Here is a 25,124-nt window from a genome sequence, read left to right on the forward strand (position 1 = left end):
AGTAAGGGGCCAACACCTTCTCTCCAACCTTCTCTGAACATTCAGCATTTAAGTATCTGGTACGTATTAGAAATACCATAACAAGCAACAGACTGTATTGTTTAGGCACATTTCCACACAATCAGTTAATACCTTATTGCCAAATGATTTAAACCAGTCATTTCTTAGGCCAGGCCCACATTCAGGCATTGAGACTGAAGCTGTTCAGATGTTAGATCCCACCTGGCAAAGTGACAACAGTCAACTTGACTCCTTTCTGCTCAAAGCCAGGAAAAGAGGAAAGACAAACAAAAACTCCCAAACATATGCTGATGAAGCAGCTGTGGACTATCAGGGCCTCCTCTGACCACTCCAGGTCTTTATTCTGCGGATACAACTCGAGGTGTGGATGTCTTTTAAAAAAACACAAATTGCATTCATCTTTAAACAATAAAGAGCCATGTGCCCCACTCTTGATTCTGTTCCAGCACTGGGAATCCCATTGCTTCAGGAAGGGTTAACAGCCTACAGTGCTAAGATTAGGAGGCATCTGTCAGGACTCATTAGAAACCCTGATGCATATTCTCCCAGTGATTTTGCAGCAGTTTAACAATGTGATGTGACCCCTGTCTGGGAAACTTCAAAGATTTCCCACAGAAGTCTTTCACTTGCAAGAGTCCGAGATGCCATTCTACAAGGAAAGCTACACCATCACAAAGACCACTACAGAGATATGGGAGGAAGTCCCAAATACCAAGGGCTTCACTAAACCTACTGGAATTCAGGAGACAAGAGGGGGTTAAGGTAAAGCCTGGCTGACTTAGAAAGGAGGAGTATTATCCCAGGAGCACACATCCAGCGCTGGGCTGACACACAGAGGAAAAACCTGCACCACCAAAGTGTGGGCTGACAGGAGAGGATAAACGACAACTCAGTTAAAATTTGGGCTGCAATTCCATACTGAAATACTCAAGCAAAGCTGTGGACAACAGGCAGGGCTACTTCATAAAAAGCTCTCTGCAGGGATGACTAAATTTTGCTGTCACATAGTTATCTGCTTACATCAGCAACATCTGATGCTCCTGATCCACTGCAGTTGTTTGCAGGCTTGAACCATGGGCAGCGGATGATTCAAAGGCAAGTTCTTCCTTTGTTTCAACTATCCCACTTTATAAATTAATTGTGTTTAATCATGTGATCAAAGCCAGACTTTCTGTCGCTGAAGAAAACCAGTGTAGTTCAGTTACTATATTTCACAGCTTATGCTATTCCAAAGTACTGAAACATTTAAAAGCAGATAACATGTTTCCAGTCTTGGGAGACCCACAGTCTGATTAAACCACACCCTTGAAATTAAAAGTACACAACAAACTAAACTTTTGCAGAATTACACACAAACTGGATCTGTATTACTTTGTCAAATATCCAGTGCTCTACAGAAACGCAGGTGAAAATGTGCCTGCACCCCCTGCTCAACTCGGTGCTTTTTCTTCATGTGACACCCAGGTAACAGCCTTTGTTATTAGAGTGAGAACATGACATGTCTCTGAGTCTCCATTTCAAGGACATTCTTCACGTTTTTGTACTTGCTTTAGCAGTCCTTGTGACTTCTGCTTGACTTTGTGTAAATGAAGTTGAGGTTACACGAGAATACTTCCTCTTGGTCAAGGACAGACAGAATGTCAACATAAAATTACCCTCTAGTCCCAGAGAAAAAAGCATCTGCCAATTTTGCACTGGGCCAACTGTTGGGACACTGGGGTATGGAGAAAAACAAGCAAATCAGGACTGAAGTGAGCTCACAAGGAAAGTATTCTGCCCTGAGGGATGTTTACCTCCTAAATGTGGCTTACAGGCTCTTTTACAAACACTGCTCAGACTCTGCAAGAGAGAGGCAGTGAGATTTTATGCAACAACAATTTCACTTTTGTGGATACACGAGTCCCTCTGTGTTGTTAAAACATATATTCAAGCATACAGTTCATCTGCAAGCATTTACAAACATGTACATAGAACAGAAAAGTTAGAGATTAGCAGCTCCTTTTCTGTCTTGCACACATTTGTTTGCTTTTTAAAACTCTTATATATCTTTTTATCTAGTTTCAAGTGTAGGGACAGTGCAGCTTTGCCAGGAGTGATTAGGAATGTTTCAAAGAATGAGATTTATTTAAAAAGTAAGTTGTCATGAAAGTCTCTCTGCTCTTAGATGTCACTGGTTTTGAGTAAATTCTAGTTCTACAGCTAAAATCTACATGGTTAAAATCAGGAGTTTTGGACCAAGCACTGAGAACTATTTTAGCCCAGTTTAGGGAAAAATACATGTGTGCCAGCAAATAAAGGATTCTGTGTTGTTAACAGTATAGCAGCTAAAGCAGTAACAATCACAGGTAAAAAGTCCAGGCTGCACCTATTTTATGGAAAAGTTTTTATGAACAACTTGGTAGCATAGTTATTCCAAGCCGACAGGGTGGTTTGGGGTTTTAAGACCCAAATACTCAGTGGCTCAGACTCTACTGGCAAAGTCAGCCACACTTTTCTGAACTGGACAAAGACTAGCACTGTAAACACAGATTACACATTTTCACCTTCCCACAAAACACAGGACAGTGTTTCTTACCTATTTGGTCCTCGGGAATCAGTGATTCGATTGGGGGATCGAGTTCGGAGCTTTGGGACAGGTAGTTCTTGACTTGGGTCATGAACTGACGAATTGTTTGCAGCATATCAGTGCTGGAAACATGGCACTCCTTGTTTTCTTGGAGAAAGCTGACATAGTCCTGTACTAAGCATCCAAAATAAGTGCGTTTGTCCCGGGACATCTCTGCAATTTTCTTAATCATCCTCTTTTCGGGGGTCATGAAGGAACTGAAAACTCCACTGACTTTCCGCAGCTGAGATTTCACAATCTTGGGGAGAACAAAGGAACTGCTTCTTTTCTTCTTGGGCTTCAAAGGGGGTGCCATGCTCTCCTGGTCACTCTCCCCCTCGAAATCCTCCAGGCTGCTGTTGGTGTCCCCCTCGTAGCCGAAGAGCGGCATGCTCCGATCGAAGTCCAGCGAGTCGGACGAGGAGGTGGAAATGCTCATGTCGCTCAGTCTCTGCCTGCCTCCATTCCACGGGATGTGTGACTCAGAGGTGGGAGCCGCCGTCTTTTTGGGAGCTGCCGGAGCGGGCTCGGGCGGGGTCTCACCTGGAAGCCCGGCTGCTGCTCCGGGCCCACGCGCCGAGCCGGGCTGAGCGGCCGCCGCCTTCGGGCCCCCTTCTGCCTCGGAGCAAACCGCCTGCTTCTTCAGCCGAGGAGGCGGAATCGGGGCTGGCTTGCTCTGCAGCGAATCCGAGCCTCTCTCTTTCTTATGGTTCGCTGTTTCTGGCATGCTCGCCTGCTTTATAGTCCTGGAGAGCTGCGGGCTCCTGAGGGTGCTATTAATAGCAGGAGGTGGCGGCCGGGGCGGGGGGGAGCGAGGCCTCGCCGTGCCATTCACGTCTGGAGTTCTCGGGCTCTGCCTTTTCAGACTTCCACTGACATCCTGGCTGTGCACTTTTAAGAAGAGGGGATTAATGAAGCACAGCGCTCCGTTGGTCTGGCTGCACTCCAGCTCCGAGGGCGTTCTGGTTCGTATAGAATGCACTCCATTTATAAGGCAGAGCTGCCGCGAGTCTTTACGAGCACTGTCCAAAGGCACAGGCCTACAGGGAGGTGAAGGATCCAGGGGGTTGCTGTTAGCCAGGGAGCTCCAAAAGTCTGAAAATCATCATTGCATTAACGTAAGAACGCAAACCAGCATGCAGATGCTCTGAGAACATTCAGCTCAACAATACCAGTTTAAAGTATTAAGAAATTTAGGCGAGCTTTTATTAATTCAAGGGGGGGGGGAAATTCCAAGTGAGCCTCTTAAAGCACCACCAGACACAACTGCATGCTACACTCCTGAGACTGCTCTTACTCTTTTATAAATACCATGACCAATGCATAGCTTCCACTGAACTAAGCTTAAAATTAAACTGAGAATCAAAGACAGGAATGGAGACTGTAAAAGAGTACTTCTTACCAGCTTGAGACCAAAATGAACATAAACTACTTACTAGCAGCTCACCCAGGAGAAATAAGGCAAGATTCTCAGCTGGTACTAATAAGCTCACTTCATTAAAGACAACAGTTTAACTGATTTACACCAGCTGAAGGCCACATATGGCAACTCAACAAAAATCTTGGCTGGTTTCTCTTCATAGTGAACCAATGAAACCAGACATGAGAAGCCAGCTCACGTTTTGCTGTGGTGGATGCACACATCCCCTTTAGCTGTGCACACCAAGTGCTCACGTGTCTAAGAGCACTGGCCTGCAGCCCTGCCTTTGCCATGGGGACAGTTTCCTCAAGGTTATAGACACTCAACAGCCCAAAAATAGACCTGAGGTGCAGTCCCACACCAGCAGCATGGAAAACCTATTCTAAACCAGCAAGTTTCAGCTGCAGCCTCCGCACTTGTCCCAGCAAAGCATCTACACGTTTGTGCAACCGAGCCAGTGGCAAAGAGCATCAGCTCCTGAAGGTCTGAAGATGGAAATCAGATGTGCCCTTGAGGACAGCAGTCATGCTGAAATAAGGGAGGAACACCAGAGGAGGGAGATTTTGCTGAAATCTGCCAATCTTGGCATGGTCCCTTTCCCCTGTAGTGTCAAGATGCCTCATTTGGGGCCAGTGAGCAATGGCACCTGTGCCCAAGTTCACGAGTGCCAAGCATCCACAACAGGTCCATGTCTTGCCTCCAGGGCAGAAGACAGGAAATGGCCCATGGTGACAGGCCACTGCCAGAGAGGTACAGAGGCACAGGCATGTTTCTCTACACAGTCATGCAGTGTTGCTGGTTTTCCCAGCTTCATGACTTCACATCCTGCCTGCAGATCTCTCAGCAGACCGGCCAGCGTGCCTGGCACGTGGGCTGCTGCAAACACACGTGGTGTAAGCACTGCTGCAGGTGAAACACAGGAGAGGCCCAGAGAGCAATCTTATGTTCAGCACATGAAATCTTACAGGTTGGTAACAGCTTTGAAATCTTTACCAGCTGATGTGGTTTGCTGGGCTACATGCTGTTGACCTGTCTTATGCAGCTCTCCTCTGAGCCGACTGCATGACAGAGCTCTGACAGCAGACACAACCCTCTGTGTTCACAGCACAGCGTCTTGTGCCTACGTGTTGCTTAAGGAAAACTCACATTTAACAGGAAGGGCTGCTGAGAGTCCACAGCACTGAAGGGCTGACTTCCTGGTGTGCTCTTTCACACATGGACACCTAAAACTCCATCAAAATCTCAACTTTGTTGCCTGGTTTTTGCTCATAGAAAGTGTGGCCTTAATCTGGTGTATATTAGGTAATTGATCCCAAACACAGCAACCACACAAACATTGATCCATCCATCTCCTCCTCAGCTTTCAAATGTATTAGGCTAAAGAAAAAACACACACAGTGCAGAAACTGTTCAAGAGCAAGACTAATTCTGCAGCAAGTAGGCCACAGTGGTCTGGAGTACCGAGGACAAAGGCAGCGGGTTAGTCTGGAGAACTTGATCAACACCACCATTATTATCCCCTCTGGAAAAACTCACCTAATGTTACCTTAAGGCTTCCTATGTGTCACTGGGAGACTGTATCATTACACTGTATCCCAGTCAGACCATTTATTTTCTTTTTGTCATCTAAACAGTGACCTCAACAGTACCATATTTGCCTCTACTCCCATGATAACCCATATTTTCATCTAATTACCTAAACTTGCAGATAAGCAGTGCAGAAGTAATTTATCTCCTCTCTAAAACAAATCCCTTAATTGGATTGCTACTGCAGTAAATCCAAATGCAAAGCAGTGCAATACATCCTGCTGTGTATGTCTTTGCTGTGAAGTCCCACCAAACAGTCCCAGAGATCCTCACACTAACATTGATTTAGAGAGGATCCATTTCAAAATCCATGATGATTAAAAAAATCTACTGGGACAAAGACTGCTGACAGTCAACCTTCCCTTCCTGAAGAAGGAAATGAGGCTATTCAGCACTTTGCAGGAGTTGCTCAATGATTCATCTGGGTGGTGCCCAAGTTTCAAATCCCGCCGGGCTCCGCATCTCCTGCGAGCTCCAGGAATGCTTCCCAGTGAGCCTGTACTTGGCTGCAGCAGTCAGGCCATGCAAGGGCATGTCCTTGCACTGTCTTCTATTATTTCAAACATTTGCTGTCATGCACATGGAGACATTCTGCAGGTGTGCACTCCTTTTCTTAATCTGCCATTTCAACGAGCCACTGACCTCCAAAGTCCCCATTCTAAGTTTGCAAGTCAACCTGAACAGGAGTTTTACTGATGGGGCCCTTGGTTCCTGCACTGTCCTCGCAGCTGCAGTACATCACCAAGCCAGTGAGCCCACAGCCAACAGCAGGGTTTTGAGCAGAAGCTACATCAAACCTCTGCCTGGGGATTGCAAGATTTGCTTTGCCCAAGGGCTGCCCAGAGAGGGGAGAGAAGAAGGAAGAAGGAAACAGCACTAACAAAAATACCACAGAAGGCACAGAAGGAAGAAGGAGCACCACTATTTGGCCAGAACAAGGTTTGGTCTTCCCAAATAAGAGAAGGTTCTTTTCTACATGAAATCTGTAACATTGCTAACCAATGGGAACTACTTACTGACACAGATTATTTCTTCAAGCTCACGGGAGTGCTACAGGGAAGGACATCTCTGTAAAGAACTACTTACTCAGTCCAAGCTGAGCAATGTCTTCAAGTTCAGCTTCTGTCTTTGCTGCAGCAATTGCATGAGGCAACTTCAGTGTGAATGGAAGGACATCCCTGTTGGTCAAAGAGAAAAACAATTATGGTTTTCACAAAAAAGTCCACAGTTATAAGAGCATTTGTTTTCAGCAGTGGCAGGGGATAATCTCTGATTATTTTCTTCTTGAGCTGTGGCAGGTAGCAAGAGCCTTAAACCCGCAGCACAGTTAAAACATTACCAACACCCTGGAGAGTGTTGTGAAGTGCAAATGACAGTCAAGTACCCAGGACTCTTGCCAGTATTCTCTGCCCTTAACACTTCAACAAAGCTTATTTTCTGAATATGCTGTTGACTGCTCTCCAAGTTGAATTCCAGTTTTCAGAATAAAATTTAAATAAGTAGTTGTGCAACTACTCTAAAAATTTCTAAGCTAGGATGCTTTGGTGCTACTCTGTTCTAGGCTGAAAACACACTTCATTTAAGGAAGTTTTTGTAATTTATTCTCATGTGTGGTTTCACTTCACTGCATACTAGATGTTCAGTGGATGTTGTCAAAGGGAGATCCATGAGGAACAACAGAAGCCAAAACCAGTGTAAAAGGCTTTTAGACAGAGATTTTAAGGGACAAAACCACTTAAGCATATGTACATTGTACAATCACTACCATCAAACAATACTACACCTCTTGCCTACCCAGCTGGTACCAATACACCCTCGAGCAGTGCAGGCTAAACTGCAAAACCTCTACTAGAAGTACCTACAGAATGAAGACAAAATGAGAATGAATGGAGCACAGAAATCCTACATACAACTAGTGTCAGCATGAATTTTGGTTTTAAGGCTGTGAACAAGCCAACCATCTGCTGTAGCACAGACAGACACCGAGTCTTTATCACATAAATATTCTCTGTGCTGTACATTAACTTGGTGGAAAAACAGGATCTCAGAACACCACTCAAACTCAAATCAAGCATATTTGAACACACACTCAACACTGCACCACAGAAAATCTAGAGTCTAGATCATCATCATGGTCTCAATTCAAAGATAGGTAAATCCTGACTCCTCATAAAAACTGGCCATTTTTTCTCTTCATACTACCTGGAAAACAAGTTTAGCAATCACAAACTGGAAAGCTGATGAGGCCATTTTGGTTGTTCCCAATTCAAATTCACATCTCAGTGTGATCTGGCATTTTTCCATTATGCTCCAAAAATTCTTTTAACTAGCAATTCCAAGAAAATGCCATTGCAAGCTAGTTTATAGTTGCTATTAAATGAGTTACAGAGCACTTAAGAAAGTATTACAAGGTATCAGATAGAGTTCAACGTGGCACCACCTCACAGCTGGGTGGGTGACACCACAGCAGCCTCCCAGTAATCAGTACCAGGTAAGACAGAGACACTTCCTTCCAAGTCTCACCTCTTATTTCTTCCATTACCTTCTAAGACTACCCAGGGATATCTGTAACTGGCAACATAAATATCAAGCTGAACCAAGTCCTTGAGACTCTCTTCTTCAAGAAAGTCCAGCAGACATAACTGAGAACATAACACCACCTTACCTGCTAATACAGTAGAAAGCAATAAGTCTGAATAAATCAGCAAAACTTATTCCAGACCCCTCCAAGGAAAATGCTGCAAAGAAAGTTACAAGAGAGGAAGAATCACACATTAATCCACTGTTCCTTAGAAAAGTTAAATTAAACACATTTCATATTTTTGCACAAAGTTAATAAGTTTTCCCCATTAAACTAGCTAAGTTTTCTTTGGCTAAGAAAAAACAACTCTGTGGAGGAGCACATGTCTCTGCTGAAGGCATTTTTAAGGACATACTGATAATCTTTGTGGACAGTTTGCTTTTGTATTCCAAGCATGAGATCTAATTCCTGTGAAACAGATGAAGTGTGACTCCCAGGCTCGGTGGGGAAAGCCAAAAGCCAGGCAGCAGCTTTGGATACCTCAGCAAGACCTCTCAGTGAGCAGCAAACGCAGAATTTGGTCAGTACTCCCTGCTGTAAAGCCAGCTCCTCCACACCAAGGTTCTAGTGCTACTGACTAGAAAGTCTCCTCAGGAACCAGAGGAAAATTTAAGCCAGGTACCAACCTTTTCTCCAACTTTTACACCAAAATACAGGTCAACCTGGTCATTTATGTGTCCAGAAAAATGGATTTCTTTAAGAGAGACACTAACAATGCAGACAGTAAGCACACAGGGGAGCTGGGAGTGGGATCAGAGAAGGAAGGTGTTCAGATCCCCAACTACAGTTAAAACCTCAGCTGAGATGGGTGAGTAAAACTTTCAGTAGATACTTCCCCCTTGTGGAAAAATTTTATTCATAAATGACAACATATTATTATTTCATTTTCTAGATGGGAGAGAGGGAATTCATTAGTATAACAAGCCTACAAACACAGCCTCAGATCACACTTAGATCAACTCTTATTGATAACTTTCTCTTCTCTTTGCTTGCCTTGCTTCTGGAACCAAAACCAGACACGCAGAACTGACTTTTTGTTGCTGGGAGCAAGGAAGGAAGAGATGAAAAAGGAAAAACTCAACTCAAATTCTGTCAGTTTACTAAGAGAAATAGAACTACAGACCCCCTGTTTCAGGGAAGTTTAACTGAAATTGTTGCCAATTTTCTCCAGTTTTCACTTTCTTGTTAAAATGAAACACTTGTTCCACTTGCAGTTTCTGCACCACATATGCTCACCAGCTGCAGCTTCCTTTTTTCATTCCTAAATCTCAAACGTATTTTTCACACCCTCCCTCTAAAGATATGAGGGTATTATTGATTCAAAACCATTTGGAGTGCTAACATTTACTCATTTCCACTAAAAAAGACATATATAGATGGAATCAAAAAAGAGAAACATTGATCTTGCAACAGAAACAGCTAGATGGATTTTAACCCTTTGAAAACACTACATTAAAAACAAAGCAAGCAAACAACAAAACACAAACAAAAAAGACCACCCCACACCCAAATTTGTAGATACAGAGAGCTCGTGACAAAGTTGCATCCAAGAACAGTCCCCTGAGTACAAGGAAACACAAGCACATTTCAGTGACAGCAGACAGGATTAGAGACTGTGTTCCTACAGAAGGTATGTAAGTCTCTACAGAGGAGAACTACCCATAAAAACGAATGACTCCTGGATTCAGCAAGGTATACAATGGAAACATTCCAGTGCCAGCACAGACTGAAGTGTTTCTATGTCTCTCTCCTCGTCCAGGGCATACCCCAGCCACTCCCAGAGCCGCCTCAGACAGCACTGTGTGCAGCCCACGACATTATCTGCATGACTCTGGGTGTCTTCTGCCGTGTGTTCCACCAGTGCAAGTGCTCCTGCATCACACAGGGAAAGCAATGGAACAAACAGCTGAAGAGTGTGGAACTCACAACTTACTGTATGTACTTTCTTTGATGGCAAACTCTCTCAGGCAGGACCCGCAGTCGCTGGGCAGACGCAGAGAGATGACTTTCTTCTGCAGTCTCGCAGATTTCCTGACCAGAAATATCTGTTGTGCAGAAGGCAAAAGGACATGGTTTCAGCCTCATCACAGATGCTGTTATAGAGACAGGTTATAGACAAAAGGAACCAGAACAACCTCCTGATGTCTGATCTCCGTAAAACATAACGGAGTTTCACTGGGGCGTTGCTGTCCCAGGTCCAACACCTGAGTGCAACAGGGCAGAGAACACTCAGAGAAACCAGCTCCTCCTTGTACATCAGGGGCACCACACCCAGTCCACTGTGCTCTTCTCTGAGCTCTCCAGCTGGACACACAACAAATGCCAAGGCTTGTTTTTTAGAGTTTTGTTTAGGGTTTGGATTGATCTTTTTTTTTATTCCACACTCAAAGAAATGGAAGTGTAACCTCTTACCCCAGGAGGCTGGGCCTGAAGAATTTCCATGGCTTCAGCATCATTCAGACCCAGCTGCAGCCACACAGGGTGAGTGTGGAGGAGCTTGTCCAAGATGCTCAGCTTGTTGGATAGGCTGTCATATCCAGAGTCCCGGGGACAGCTTTTTACATCATTTTTCTCAGGAGAGACATTATCCATGTCCTTTATTAGACTGTGGAAAATTTAAAGAAAAATTAATTAGATATGCTAACCTCCTATGAACAATCATTCAGTTCAGCAAACTGAATTATTGCAGATCTAATGGCACTGCTGGCACTCTAGACTGGTATTTCTCCTACTCAGAGTTCTTATATTTAGATACACAAAAATTCTCTTTATAGGTTATCAATTCAAAGCCAACTTTAAGATAAGCCTTAGCATTCTCCCATGAGGTTTCAGAAATTCAGCAATCACTTCAGACACAGTTGTATGTGCATATGTGACTGAACATTGCACTCACCTTCTTTGCTATGCTAACAGTCGGGAAAACTTCTCTTCAAGGGCATTCATGTGAGTCAGATACTTTTATTCCCACATGGATTGCAAATGCTGCAACCTACAGAAATCTTCCTCTCTCCTGCCTGCCAGAAAAATCTGTTCAATCCTCTGACAGTGGAGGAACCCACTACCTGTTGGTCACTGCACCAGACACAAGCACGTAGGCCATTTGTTTGGAGGGATTATTTTCCCAACACAAGCCCACAAACCAGCAGCACTTCATCTTATCCCCAGCCCACTGCCTCTGCTCCAGCAGCTCTGTTGCCTCCACAGCTGCATATCCATCTTGCTCCCCTCTGCTAAAGAGTGGTCAGAGACCACAGTCAGAAGAAAAGAGAGAGAGGGGGAGGAAGCAAGAAAGAGATGAGCAAGACAAGGAGACAAGAAAACTGTTAAATCCCGCCAATAACCCTCCCTAAGGCACAGCTTCATTAAGAAATCATTGTAAGTGGCAGTTACTTTTTATGGTCTTTGTGCTAAAACTTGTAAATATTTACATTTTGCCATGAAAGGTCCTTACCTCACATTTTAGAAATACACTTCCCAGGACCAGAAACAAGTAAGGAAATTTATTTATGCTTCTAATTCCTTTGGCTCCAGATTGACCCCATAAGAAATAAAGGCTAAGCTAAGTGTGAATGTGGCAAAGTAACCTAAGGTTAAAATTTATTTGCAGCAGGGCATCTAAAGTTACTGCTACATTCAGTAATGAAGTACATTTCTTCAAGGCTACATATACTTGTTATTAAAAATCCAGATTAACAGAATACTTTGAGAACTCCTTTCATCGTGCAAAGCTTCATCATCATTCATGTAGCACAGAAATGTAGTACATTCATGTACACCCAATAAAACTGCATAGGTGTTGCTGGTTCAAATTCCTCATTTCTGAGCTGGAAGTACATCCTGTGATTCTCCCAGTGCTGGAAATCACCCCAGCACAGTTACTCAGTAACACCTTCCTGACGACAATATTTAGGAATGGCCCAAAACCAGCCTGCAAGCCCGAAGGTGACTCCCTGAGATGTCAGGCAGAGGGGCTGCGTGGTCCCTACAGACCTTTCCTGACAGCAGGAGAGGCCCTGCACAGCAGAGGGCAATGCAGCTCCATTTCCCCACTGCAGACTGCTTGCAACTCTTCTGAACCTCGTGCTTTGGACAGGCCCTAAGCACCGCTGGCAGCATTTACCAGCTGCACTATGCCAGCTGCTGCACCCAGCTAAAGTGGGTACAGAGTTCACAAGCACAGGAACACTGAATACTTAAAAAGGAACAAACAAAAAGCCCACTCAGCCCCCCAAAAAACCATAGCAAAGAAACCAAACCAAATTAAACCCTACGAGCTAAACAAGAAAAAACCCCAAACCACCAAACTGCTTCCTTCTAGCTTTGGTCAGCAACTTGCAGCATCTCTGGATAGGGCTAGAAAGGAAAGCAAATGGGGTAGAGAACTTTCACTGTATTATCAGAGGAGAACGGGCACAATCATTTGACTTTTCATTACCTGGATCAATTACCACCACCAGCCTCTGCCTCCCTTTCTTTTGTCCTCTTTCTGTTTACTTATTTATGGTGTGATGCTGTCCAGATCTGCAAGGCATCTAAAATGCAATGATCTTCCCCAGCCCACAAGAGTCAGAAGCTTTTAGTAACTGCCAGTACGCCTTCAAGGGGCACAAAACACACAGAAACACCCCGTGTGCAGAGGGGAAGTGCTGCTTACATCAGTCATGACAGGGCTCTGAAACCTTCCCAGCAGGAATCCTGGGCTGCCCTTTCAACAAGAACCTGGTGTGGTAATGTGTGAATCTCCACAGAAGTCAGACCATGAACCACAAAAGTGTTTTCACGAGCTGTATCTCCAGTAAATATTGCTCAGACACTTTCCACTCACCCTCAGTGCCAGTTAGCTGCTTCACAAACTGAAGGGAGCTGTGGTAAAGTGCAAGCTATGCACCAACACTGGCTGCAAGCTTAACTGGATAGAAATGATTTCCATCCCTTGGTCAGGAGGTGAAAGCTAAACATGCTGCAGAGGGAATATGTCCAAGAGGGAAAAGATTTTGCCTGCTGAAGAAAGCTACAGCACACACAAAAGAAGATGCCAACTGGTATAACCCAGAATGCCTGGCATTGCTTGCTACCACAAAACCACCTAAAGCTGGCTAGAGTTTTCACAGATATGTAGGGCCACAATGTTCCCCTTTGGTATGACTGGCTCAGTGTTCTCACACCCCCCCTAAACCATTATAAATCAGAAGATTTATCTGAATAGGGAGCTGTCAGGTTTTTGGAACCCCCAGGTACTTACATGCACAATCCCTTCCACATGCCGAGAGCCAAGGAGGAAACTCTCTGACCTAGATACAGGCACCTCCTTGTTGCAGCTGCTTCTGCCCCCTCAAGAAATAAGCCAAAGATTACGGGTATCTGATCATGAGAAGAATTTCTGCCACTCCTAAACGGTGATGGTTCAAACAACCCTAATGCAACCCAGCTAGATCAGCACTAGTATGTTACTGCAATCTGCAGGGTGGTAAACAGGAACAAGCAACACTTAAAAAAATTATTTCCTATTCCCAAATAAAAAAGAAGGAGGCAGAGAGAAAGATCAGACCTGGTGAACTCTGGAAAGAGCACAGCTTAGAAAAACCACATGTGACAAACCACATACAACCTCCAAGCAGCTGCTTCCCCAGGTCCAGGAGCAAGGGCAGTCAAAAGCCCACTGGTGTGTTTTGACAGCCTATTACAGCAGTCTGGCACTCCTGAGCATCATGTTCCCGTTTGGTTTTTATTCTTAACTTCTTTTTAATTAATGATCTGGGCATTAGACATACAGTCAAACCCTGACACATGGCAGTTCCTGAAATCTGTCTTGTCTTAGACTTAGACTGTAAAATTATTTGAGACTGGGATGTGTGTGTAACTACTTTGGAAACAACTGCATGGAAAGAACAACCATTTGAATTCCTCATGAGCCACTGATTAAATCAAGTGTACAGAATAAGGAGTTGCTGTAACCTAAATGCTAGCAAAACACGCTGTATATTAGGCAACAACTAAATTCCTCTCCTGCTTTATTTTTGGGTTGGGGGAAGGTTGGTTGGTTGGTTTGTGTCATTTGTTTGGGGTTTTTTTTACAGAGACTCCTGGTAAAAGACAATCTGACTAGGTCCCACTAAACTCAAAATCGAAACACAAATCACGGATGGTCTGCTTTGATGCAGGGGTGCTACACTGGTTCCTCTTCAGTGGGAAAGCAGTTTCAACACAACTCACAATGAACTGAAGAAAACACATGATTCACGCAAGTTTCCTTAGACTTGAGAAAACCCACAAGCATGTGGGAAGTAAACAGAGGTAACTGCCAAGATAAACAGTGCTGTGCTGCATCCTGATTAGACTGAGCTCACAGTGAAAAAGACAAGGAACAGGTTGAAGCCTGTAACCAGGATGATCCTTGCTCCAGTCCCACCAAAGTTAACCACCCCAGAGTCAACCCAGTTTGACTCCCCACTGCTAAAGTGCCTGTATTTGTGTAAATTCAGCAGTCTAACAGGTCTTAATCCCACCAGTCTGGCCTACACAGTCATTCCGAGCATCGACTGGGGGGGGGGCCTTAAGCCTCTGCTGAACATTCCCTGCCCTGCTCAGCAGCCAGCCTGTCCTTTCCTCCTGCACCCCATCACAGCTGAAAGCTGAGGGAAGAAAGGCTGTTGGATACTTGCCTATCTGTCTACAGTAACAGAAGCAACTCACTGTGCAGGACACAGGAGCTGACTGCAGTGCAGTAACTGCTGTGGGAAGGACGCAGGCGTGAGGGCCAGATGGGAGAGGGAGCAAAGCTCTGCCCTTCTTCTGTCCCGGTAACAGAGCAGGAAGGGAACAAGCTGCTGCAGCTGCCACACCACCAAGCATCCCTGTACCCCTGCACAGGCACCAAATGCCCTGGGGAGCCTGGAGCTTCCCAGCCTTCCCTCCAGAGGGACAGCACTCGCTGCAGTCCCTCTCCCGGACATCCATGAGAACAGACACGCAGGGGTCCCGTGGGCCCGGCCCTCGAGGGAGACCCAGCGCCTCCCAAAACATCATCCAGGTGCCACCTGTCACCACACGTGCTCCCGGGCTGCCACTGCACGCAGAAGCTCTCCTGTTACTCTTTGAAAGGTCACCAGCACAGCTGGACAGAGACCAGCCCCATCAGTGCCCTTCTCTGACAACTCCACTCATGTGCATTACCGAGACAAATGTCTGTGCTGGGAGAAGGTCCTGGCATCCAACACGGTGGAATACTGAAACACAGCGTGAGCATCCCCCTTAAAACACAGTTTGGCAAGTCTTTGTTGTTGTCTGGCTTTTACATGCTTACAAGCCAAAGTTGTGGAGCCTCGAATCATTCTCATTATTACTTGGGCCATATATGCTAAAAGGGGAAATAAGCCCAAAACAGAACTGTGAGGAGGAGTATAAATCTGAAAGTTGCCACATAACCACAAAAAACCCCACACCACAACACTGAAGTTGCAGGCACACCATTTCATGCAGTTATTTTTTTGAACCCAGTCGAGAGCTCTCGCAACCGCTGCCTTTCTAAAACTGCCCTGTGTGTCTGTGGATCCTGGTAAGGTGAAAAAACGAGTTGGAAAAGATTTAGCTCGCATTTCTCTAGATGCAAATCCGAAGGTCATATCAAGAGACCAGCTTCTGAACAGCAGAACACACAATAATGAGAGCAAACTACATTAATTACCAAGTTTTAAAGTAACTACAAAGAAATAAAATTATGACTAAACACAGACTTGCAAAGTGTCTAGTTTAAACAAGAGCTCTGGAAAACCTTGGTTGAAATTACTGTAACCTTGCTCTGTAGCTCTATATAAACACAAGTGAACTATAAAACTTTGATACAGGTTCTTCCTTACATAGAAGCAAACAGTGCAGAATTACATAGTCATAGAAAATTTGGCATTAGCTCACTTATTCAGATTTCATATTTTCCATTTATCATCTCAAAGTGACAGAAAAGAATGAATTTTTTTTTTGGTGGCTATTATTTCAGTATGAAATTGACTTCAGTTACACAGTCCTGGGAATTGCATGATTCACTTTTTATGTTAGCTTTACTTACATATTTTTATCATTTTGCACTCAAGATTAACAAATTCAGCTTAAGAACCCATTTAAAAAAATCAGTAAAAAAGTTGACTGTTTCCAGTGAAGTGCTTCCACCAAGATTTTACCAGGAGATCTTAGCCTTTCATGCATATGGGTGTTCTCAAAGCCTTTTCTTAAATGAAAATTAGCTGATGATTGCTGAAATTAATTAGCTGAGCCCACCAAAATGAAGAAAGTATCCTTTCTGCCACTGTAAGAGAACTGTACTCTCAAAAGCTTTAAAACTTGAATAATGTGCAACCAGGGCCATAGCCAAGGACTTTAATTAGGTCACCTGTTCTTTACCACTTGGGCAACAGTGTTTTATGTCAATAATTTCCATATACTTTGCAGTAAGTTCTAGCAGATTTCAACAGAATTCATAGAAAGAAAAAAAAGCTAAAAAACTTGGATGGAATTCCAAATTACAAACAATTACCCACTTCATTACTCACTGCTGGAAGAACAAAGCCCACCAGCTCCAGAGCTGGCTCAGAGCATGCAGTCAGATAAAACACAACACCTACACTGGTTGCTTTCCTCTTGCAAGAAATATTCCAGACAAGGATACATTTTTGTACTTTCGTTAAAACAATTATTAAAATATTGATTATCCTCCAGATGCCAATCCAACAGATGTTACCAGTCAAGCACATCAGCCACAGCAAATCCAAGATGCTGAGGCCCCACTCTGCCCACTTCAAGGTACGAGTGTACCATGACAAATTTTCACAGTCCACATCTACATGGTATGATCAGTTTGAAAAAGCCAGAAATGTTATCTGCACTGTAATATGTATCTCAAATCATCTTAAGGAAATGCCCCACCTATTTTATTTTTTTTCATGTGCAAGTTACTCATACATTAATTAAACACATATCCCACATATGTATTAGGTCATAACAGTCAATATTTTACTTTCTAACCCAGGAACATAAATAAATCCTATATTACAGTGTGTTGAATCTTCACAGAGCCACTTGAAGCCATGCACATTTTGTCTTTACAGTGTGAAAGCAAAGCTCTGCCACAGACAATGGGAATGATGTTAGAAGTTTCCTGCTTCAGACATTCACCCCTATCCAAGGTTTAACAAGGAAGTAGAAGTGAAGCTCAGTTGCTATTAGAAGATATTAAGGCAAATACACAGAAAACTGAATCTCTGGGCACTCCTGCACAAAGGCAAATTCCCTGGATCAAGAGCAAGATTACCCACCCCCCCTGTGCTGCTAGGAAGAACAGTGGAAGGACATAAGCCACCCAAGAAGACAGTGCAATGAAAACATTCTTGTCACAGTAGAGCTCCAGGAACCATGAAAATAAACATTTTAATCACCTTCGCAAATCAGCAGATTCATCTTCCAGTGTGGGATCTGTCTGTACCATCTCCTGTTTCAGTTCTCCGATTTCTGAGGCAATTGTGTCAATGAGCTAGAAAGGGACAAAAATAGGATGACATCAAGTGAGTGGAAGAGGCGTGGAAAAGAAGCCCGGGCAAGTTTAGTCACCAGAGATTACAAACTGTTGGGTTTTTTTTTTTTTCAAAATCGCATCCTATTTGGACTTCCCCTTGCAAAGGAAAAAGTAAGGGTTGGGGCCACTTATAATGGTTCTCAGAGGAAGAATAATTCCTGTTCTGTGCCAGTACAACACCTTCCAGGTTGGCTAGCCTTTTTATTTAAATGTATTCAATTTGCAGCCTCTACATATTATACAACAGCTTACAAGAACTGAATTATTCAACTATTTGTAGCATTTACTTTCTCAAATAAAAAGGAAAAATATATTTAGAACAGTTCCACCTGCAAGAGTTCGACTGCAGAAGGGGCACTGAGCCAGCATGATGATACCGTGGAGGACGAAAAGCAACGAAGCAAGAAAGGAATGAGGAGCTGCTTTTCATGTTAGGTTCTGGATTCCACTTGAACAGAACAATTCAGTTAAAAGGGACTGCCTCGTAACACTTCAGCTCAGGTGGAACACCATCCTAACTCTGGGTATGAGGGCAAAAACTCATTTCAATGTGGGCAAGGTTAGCACGAGGGCTGTGTCCCGAGAAATGAAGAATTTGCTAGCCAGAGTTCTGGGGAACATTTTGCTGAGCAGAAACCAACAATGAAGTTTGCAAGCCATGCTGTCTTGAACACTCTGTGCAGCCAGTGCATCAAGTTTGCTTGTCACGCTGCACCACGGCAGTACACAAACCCTGGCAGTGTCCCCTCCCTCCTGCCTGGACAGAGGCTGATGAGAAGGTTTGCAGCGATGCAGTGATCTCTGCCACCATCCCTGAACCACAGAGCAAACACAAACACCGGCACTGAGGCAAAACCAGCTTCCCAGTCCAAGTCAGAACAGTCTTCCCAGTCACTCACTAGACACGACCCCGAGCCCCGCTCAGGGCAGGCAGCTCAGCACAGCAGCGTTTTCAAAGCATTGTGGACATCATTTCCCTGTACTGTTCTGCTGGAAGGAATTCACTCTCTCCTTTGCTGTGCAGCATTATTCCAATCAATTTAAAAGAAGTTTTAGTCTCTGCTTACAGCTGGCCAACCTTAAGTGAGAGTGCATTACCATTATCCACACCGTTTCTGTCACAGCTCCCAGATGTTCTGTACCACTGGCATTGCAAAGACCTTCCCCCTGCTGACTCTTAAACAGCCCTGGGTCACTGCAGCCAGACGTGAGCAAAGCCTTCCTGAGCATGGCAAAGGGAAGAACCCACACCATCCTGCCGAGCCAGCACACCCCCAGGAACCTATTGGGCCTAAATCTCTGATGAGCAATCCATTACAGCCTCTAGATACAACAATCACTCAAACTATTTCAGTAGCTGTACCTTCTGAATGTACTTTCTTAGAGCTAGTTTTAAATAACTAATGGCATTCTAAAATACTGACACAACGGATTTCTTGTTATTTGTATGAAAACATACAAAATGCGAGTCAAGAAATGCTAATAAATACACATTCAGAAAGAAATATACGATTTGTCACTTTTAAATAAAGAATGTGACAAGTATTTGGAAAAAATAAGAGTACACCTTTGTGAAAAAAATCCATTCCAGGTTTAATTACAGCCTATCAGTTATTTATATTAGGATTTCCTATCCCTGGATTAAAATCACATTTCATAACTGATGGCAGAACACAAAGGAAAAGGGCTTTATTAATTAAAAAGAAGTTGTTCCAATGTCAAAACACAAGCAATAACTATTCAGTCTCAGGTGCCTGCTAAATTTCCCCAGTGTTCATTCCTTATGAGGTTTGCTAAGTGCAGTGAGGTAGTGAGACAACCATACCAGTTGTTACTGCTAAATAAGACACTGCTGATGCAATCCTCACTCTGTCTCTACAGCTTTTGGAGCCTTCTTCCCTTTCTGGTTCTGCTGAAGCTTTTCATTTCAGAGCTTTAAAATACCTGGTGACTGCTCGAACCACTGAAAGGGATGACTTGCTCTGTCACCATCTGGCTGTTAACTCACTGAACTGAATTAATGGGCTTTGATGAGAGCTGCAAAAAACCCCAAACCCTCCCAAAAACACCAACCAACCAAAATAAAAAGAAAACCTCCCTCCCAGAAAACAGAATCTCTGGGCACTACAGCAAAGATCTCAAATCCAAACTGTACTAAGGGCAAAGTAATCTGAACACTTTTTAATTTGTATGCCTGCCTTGAAGAGAAATTATCATTCCTGAGGGGAATTTTTCCATGTTCAGCAATTTCACTTTATCTAAAGAGAACACAAACAAAATGGCACATTTCAAGGAGTCTTATGCTCACATTCTATTCCCCAGGGCAGATTTCTGGGGTGTACTACATATCCTCCAGGACAAGGCAGTCTTTCCTCAGTCTCTGAGAGGTCAGTACATCCTGGACAAGGAAACCAGGTAAAGTGTGGCATCAAACCAAACAGAACACACTCTGCAACCCAACAGTGACTTATCACCTACCACCCTGTACCTCACCTCAAATAAAACATTTATCCTTAGGGTTAAATAACCCCTGTTTTTTTCTAAAATAAACCACCAATATTTTCTGCAAATTGCAACTGATTTTCCTTAAATTTTCTTCATGGTAAAAAACGTTACTCTCAATTTAAAAAAAAAAAGAAAAAAGGTCTTATGGAGTTGAATCATCTGGGTATCCTTGCAGTTAACTGACACATACTGTCACCACAGCACCTGACAGACCATTTTCTATCAAATAACACAGGGTGCACTCATGATTTTCTGACATCACCTCCCAAGTATTCAGGACCAATGAAAGGTCTGGTGATTATGCAGCACCTGTGATGGACACATGATGAGCATCAGACAAGATGAGCTGTTAATAACAGGTTTCTGCAAAATGCAGGAAGAATCCTGGCTGTGGACTATTATTAGCTTCGCCCCTGAGAAAACAAGCAGCAGCAAAGGGCTCTGCCTTTTTAAGTGCAACTGGAATTCCTCAAACAGATTTCTCTATTTGCAAAGAGTGTGACACCTATTTGGCTGGAAATAATTGGAAAACTCACCCATTTGTGAGTGGAAATCAAGATGGTAAGAGGCAGTTTCCAAAGGCAAATACAACTGAAGTGGACGGATGCATTGGCCAGGGGCCACTGTTAATGTAAAATAGCATACATGAACCCAAAGACTTAAAAAGTAATCAGGAGAAATCTGCTGCAGCCTATTTAGGACCATGAAATAGATACTACCCTGCTATACTACAGAAAGAGGAGGTTTACTTGAAAAGAAATGCATTTGGAAGTATGACATCTTCTCAGGTGGTTAAAAAAAACCCCAAAACTAAACTGACACCTTACATAATATGATAAAATAGCCATTTTTTAGTCTAACGATTTTCATTTGGAATTTATTTCTGATAAAGCACTGTTCTGTAGGTTAAAAAGAAACTACAATGTAACCACTGTAAACCCAAAGACATAATTAGACTCAGACAGCATGAACTGGCACAGCAGCCCAGCACAGTATTCCCTAAGCAAACTATCCTAAACATTACATTGCCAAACACCACGGACTTGTTTACATGCCTGATACCCATGAAAGAAATAATGAAATGCAAACATCTTACACCACAACATTTCCTTTCATAACGTGCCACACTCTGCATATTGTCAATTGATTCTTGGCTCAGCGAGACTGAGCTCAGCTTTTGGAAGCTGGGGGGGTAACACTCCTACACCCAGCCCACAAGCATGGCACTCCAGCAGCCCAGGGCTCTGCCACCACAACCCACAGGCCAGTTTTGGTTGGCATCTTTCAGGACGTCATATAAGCAGCAAAAGCAAGAGCAGGTGTGTTCACCAGAAGCAACACACTGCCCAGGGGCCACAGTCACCTTTGGGAAGCTGCTCTGCCGACACACACACCCAGACACAGCCAGTGCCTCTCCCAGAAGCACAGCCTAACTAGAGGTCTTCTTACTCACTCAACTGATGAAGAGCTTCCTGTTCCCAAGAGGAGGACAGGTGGCTTTGATTTGATGTCTGTCTCAGGACATTTTTAGAAAAAAACTGCACGACAACTGAATTCCTGTTTTTTGTGTCGAAATGCCAAATAAGCCCGTACAGGGAACTAACAAAACTGCCAGCTCTGGCAGCCAAGGAGGAGCCAGCCCAACAGACCACTGCAGAATGTTTCCAAGCCCTGAGATTTACAACAGCAGCAGAGGAAAAGGTAAGGTCGGTGCTTCCAATCTGGCAAGGCACCCCAGGCTGAAATAGCAAGATCAGACCGGACAAATGAGCCTCGCCGCTCACCACCCCCCCTTCCTGCCAGCAGCTCATTCTTCATTCTTTCTGTAGACCTGCATCCTCTTTGGCACCACATCTTTTCCTTCCTGTTTTGATAAGCAGAACGTAGCAACCCTGACAGAGCACCCTGTGTGACGAGGTGGCCAAGTGCCAGAGATGAGCCCGGCTGGGAACGCTGCTCCCGGACTCCTGCAAACAGCTCAGTACAATCGAGTATTTTGATACACGGCTGCAAATTCTGCTTGTTTTGCACAGTGAGCTGGGAATTCTAAGGGCCATTGACACAGTTCACTGTCTTATTCATCAGTAAGCAACAAAGTTTTACGCTATGCTTGGTTTTGGAACAGAAAAGCTTTATTAGTGTAAAACCTCTGAAGCCAGTTCAGTAAAGACTGGAACATCTTCACGAGGAGGATGTTTCAGTAAAGAGGGCATTTCTCAGAGACATATACATTCAGTTCCTTGCTCTACTGCACACTCCCTCTGTAACCACTGGCAGGCTATGCAGTCCCAGAATTACCCAAGACTAACTCCATCCTGGCTTCATTTTTACTACTTGCTGGCTCTAAGCTTCATCAACTGCGAGGCACAAAGAGTCCACAGAATTTAGCCTGCAACACTACAGACCTCTGCTCTGTGTAAAATGGGGACAATACTGTGTCCCAGAGTAAAATGGGGACAATACTGTTTTCCTTGTGTACCAACAGTCAAAGGAATGTCCGTGAAAAAACTAAAAGATGGCAAGAAGCTACAGCAATGAGAACTACTTAAGAACCAGAAAAAACCCATAATGTTGGAATTTCCCACTGGTATTTGTCAGTGGTTTTTCTGGGAGATGTTGCTGAGAATGGTAAGACACTTTTTTATGGGGATTTAAGTGCCCTGAGAATCTGCATGCCAGCATGGTAAAGGTTTCTTAGGCAACTGCAAAGCAAAAGCACAGCAGGAGAGCCACGTGCAGAAGTACAGTACACAGTCTGTGCATGTGAGGAGAGCATTCCAAACTACACATCAGCAGGGGTAAAATCCCACAGCGGAATCACTAGTTCTCCTAAACACACAGACAAGGCAAATTAAAATAATGCAAACTGGAAAAAATCTGATGTGCCAAGTATTTTGTTTGCTCACCCTTTCAGCTGTAGCAAATACAACAATTGTCACAATTTGATTACGTGGGGGAGGTAATTTCACTGCAGGCACACCAAGGCCCGGGTGCACTGCACACAGGCTGGGTACACTCACTGCCTGCAGTTTCTAATTTGACACTGTGGGTTTGGAACCACGGCCCAATTACAACTTCCCAGGGATGGGGAGAGCTCTGAAAAAGCAGCTTTGAGGCATCTTTTCCCCAGCCAGCCTGTCCTCAGGAAAATTTAGGGCAACCTTAGTTTCTTAACTGACAATGTTTCTTATAGCCTTAAGAGTGCCATGTCTAGAAATTGCTCAGGCAGACTGCATTCCTAATCATCCTGAGTAACTACAACCACATCAGCATGAACAAAACAGCTGTTCCAGCATCTATTCTGCACACGAGAATTACACAAGGAGATAGCAAAGGACTGCAGAACATGGACACTTGCTTACAGTCCCATCTGACATGAGGATTCCTTCAGCACACACATAAGTGACCACCTAGAAATATTCCTCAGAAATAAGACAGTTTCTTGCTCTGATTCGAAAAATACAGCTTTTCTCCCTAAATGGCTGTGGACTGCCATTAACAAGGTTGATGTTTGTCATCCTGAGATAGGAGATGTAGCTGGAGTGTGTTGTAAAACTTGAGAAGTGGTTCCTGTCCCTGGAATACCCTGTTAATAGCTGACCACACAAGCCCTGGGCAAGCCAAAGAGGGAAACACTGTGTCACTGCAGTGCTGGTTGTTCACTCCCTAAAGACTGGCTTAAGCTACAGACAGCATGTAGCACCTGAAACAAACCCTTCAACAGCGCCTGTGTGCCACTGCCACAGTCCTGGTGTGAAGCTGCTGACACCACAGCTGGTCCTGGCACACTCATTACAGCTCTCCATGGGCTAAAGGCACCAGCCACCACTTGCTTGGCTCCCCTTTGCCTGTAGCCTGTTGTGAGCGTATTTATCACCTACTGGAACACCCATCCCCCAAGCATTAGGGCCAGATTCAGGCAGCAAAAGAAGGGTATTTCTGTCCCACAGGAAGAGAAGGAATGGAAACAGTGCCATGCAGAGATGGCAGCAAGTGTTGCACTTTCCCTGGCAGAAGCTGCAGCAAGCAGTGAATATTCCAAGGGATGTGATCACGGTAAGTTAATTCAGGGCTCAGAAACACCCACAAAGTTTGATGCTCCTTCAAGCAAAGCCTTGCCCAGCAAGACAGTCACTGTGACTCTGGCACTTGCCAGAAAGATACACACTTCTCCTGGTCAGTGGCAGGACACCACAGTTTGACAGGTCAGTATCCTTTCCAGACAGAGGCACTGCCTGGACACCCTTTTCCTGTCCTGCTGGTGTTCACAGCTGTACTCACACCATGCACATGAAGGCTCTGACAACTGTACTTCAGATCAATTAATCCCTTTTCACTGAAAGAAAATCTTCCTTGCAGTGTTCTCTACAATTAAACTCAGCATTGCCTCCAGACCTCCTCCACTACACATAAATACAACAGTTAATGGGATTCAGTTGTGCTTTGAAAACTGCACTGGTAACTCCCACTGCACCTCAGCTTTTTGGGATGCCAAGTTTTCCCAAAATAGGCAAGGAAATGAAACCAACTTTCAATCCAATAATGGAAATCATAAACCTGTACCACAACTTTAAATGACACAAATCCACCTTATGAAAGCTCTTAACAATTTTATTCCTGTGCATAATAAAGCTTATGTTCTCAGCATTAGTGGCAAAGAAAGCCACAAGCTATTTTACACCAAATATTCTGTTCAGTGTACAGGAAAACAATATACACATGAAATAACTGGGGGGTCAGGCAGCCACAAACACCACCCATGAAAAAAGAGATGCTCAAGAAGCACTCCCCATTTTACAGAAAAGGCTTGCTACATATCACAGAGAGCACTGAACATTCTGCA

The 25,124-nt window shown here is 44.1% G+C and overlaps 1 protein-coding gene across 5 annotated transcripts in view; it reads right to left on the minus strand.

Moving 5' to 3' along the window:
- Nucleotides 1-25,124, minus strand: part of RIN2 (Ras and Rab interactor 2) — a 62,558-nt gene that overhangs the window by 13,923 nt on the left and 23,511 nt on the right. For 4 of the 5 annotated variants that reach the window (XM_064650907.1, XM_064650905.1, XM_064650908.1 and 1 more), the window contains 6 exons: nt 17,640-17,734; nt 10,627-10,819; nt 10,148-10,259; nt 8,299-8,371; nt 6,720-6,811; nt 2,597-3,721 (listed from right to left, as the gene is read on the minus strand). In XM_064650907.1, coding sequence (XP_064506977.1) covers nt 2,597-3,721; nt 6,720-6,811; nt 8,299-8,371; nt 10,148-10,259; nt 10,627-10,819; nt 17,640-17,734 — 1,690 coding nt within the window. The remainder of the gene's footprint in view (nt 1-2,596; nt 3,722-6,719; nt 6,812-8,298; nt 8,372-10,147; nt 10,260-10,626; nt 10,820-17,639; nt 17,735-25,124) is intronic. The other variant, XM_064650910.1, reaches the window with a different exon arrangement.

The sequence above is a fragment of the Pseudopipra pipra genome, chromosome 3 (genome assembly GCF_036250125.1).
Source record: "Pseudopipra pipra isolate bDixPip1 chromosome 3, bDixPip1.hap1, whole genome shotgun sequence".
Taxonomy (NCBI): Eukaryota; Metazoa; Chordata; class Aves; order Passeriformes; family Pipridae; genus Pseudopipra; species Pseudopipra pipra.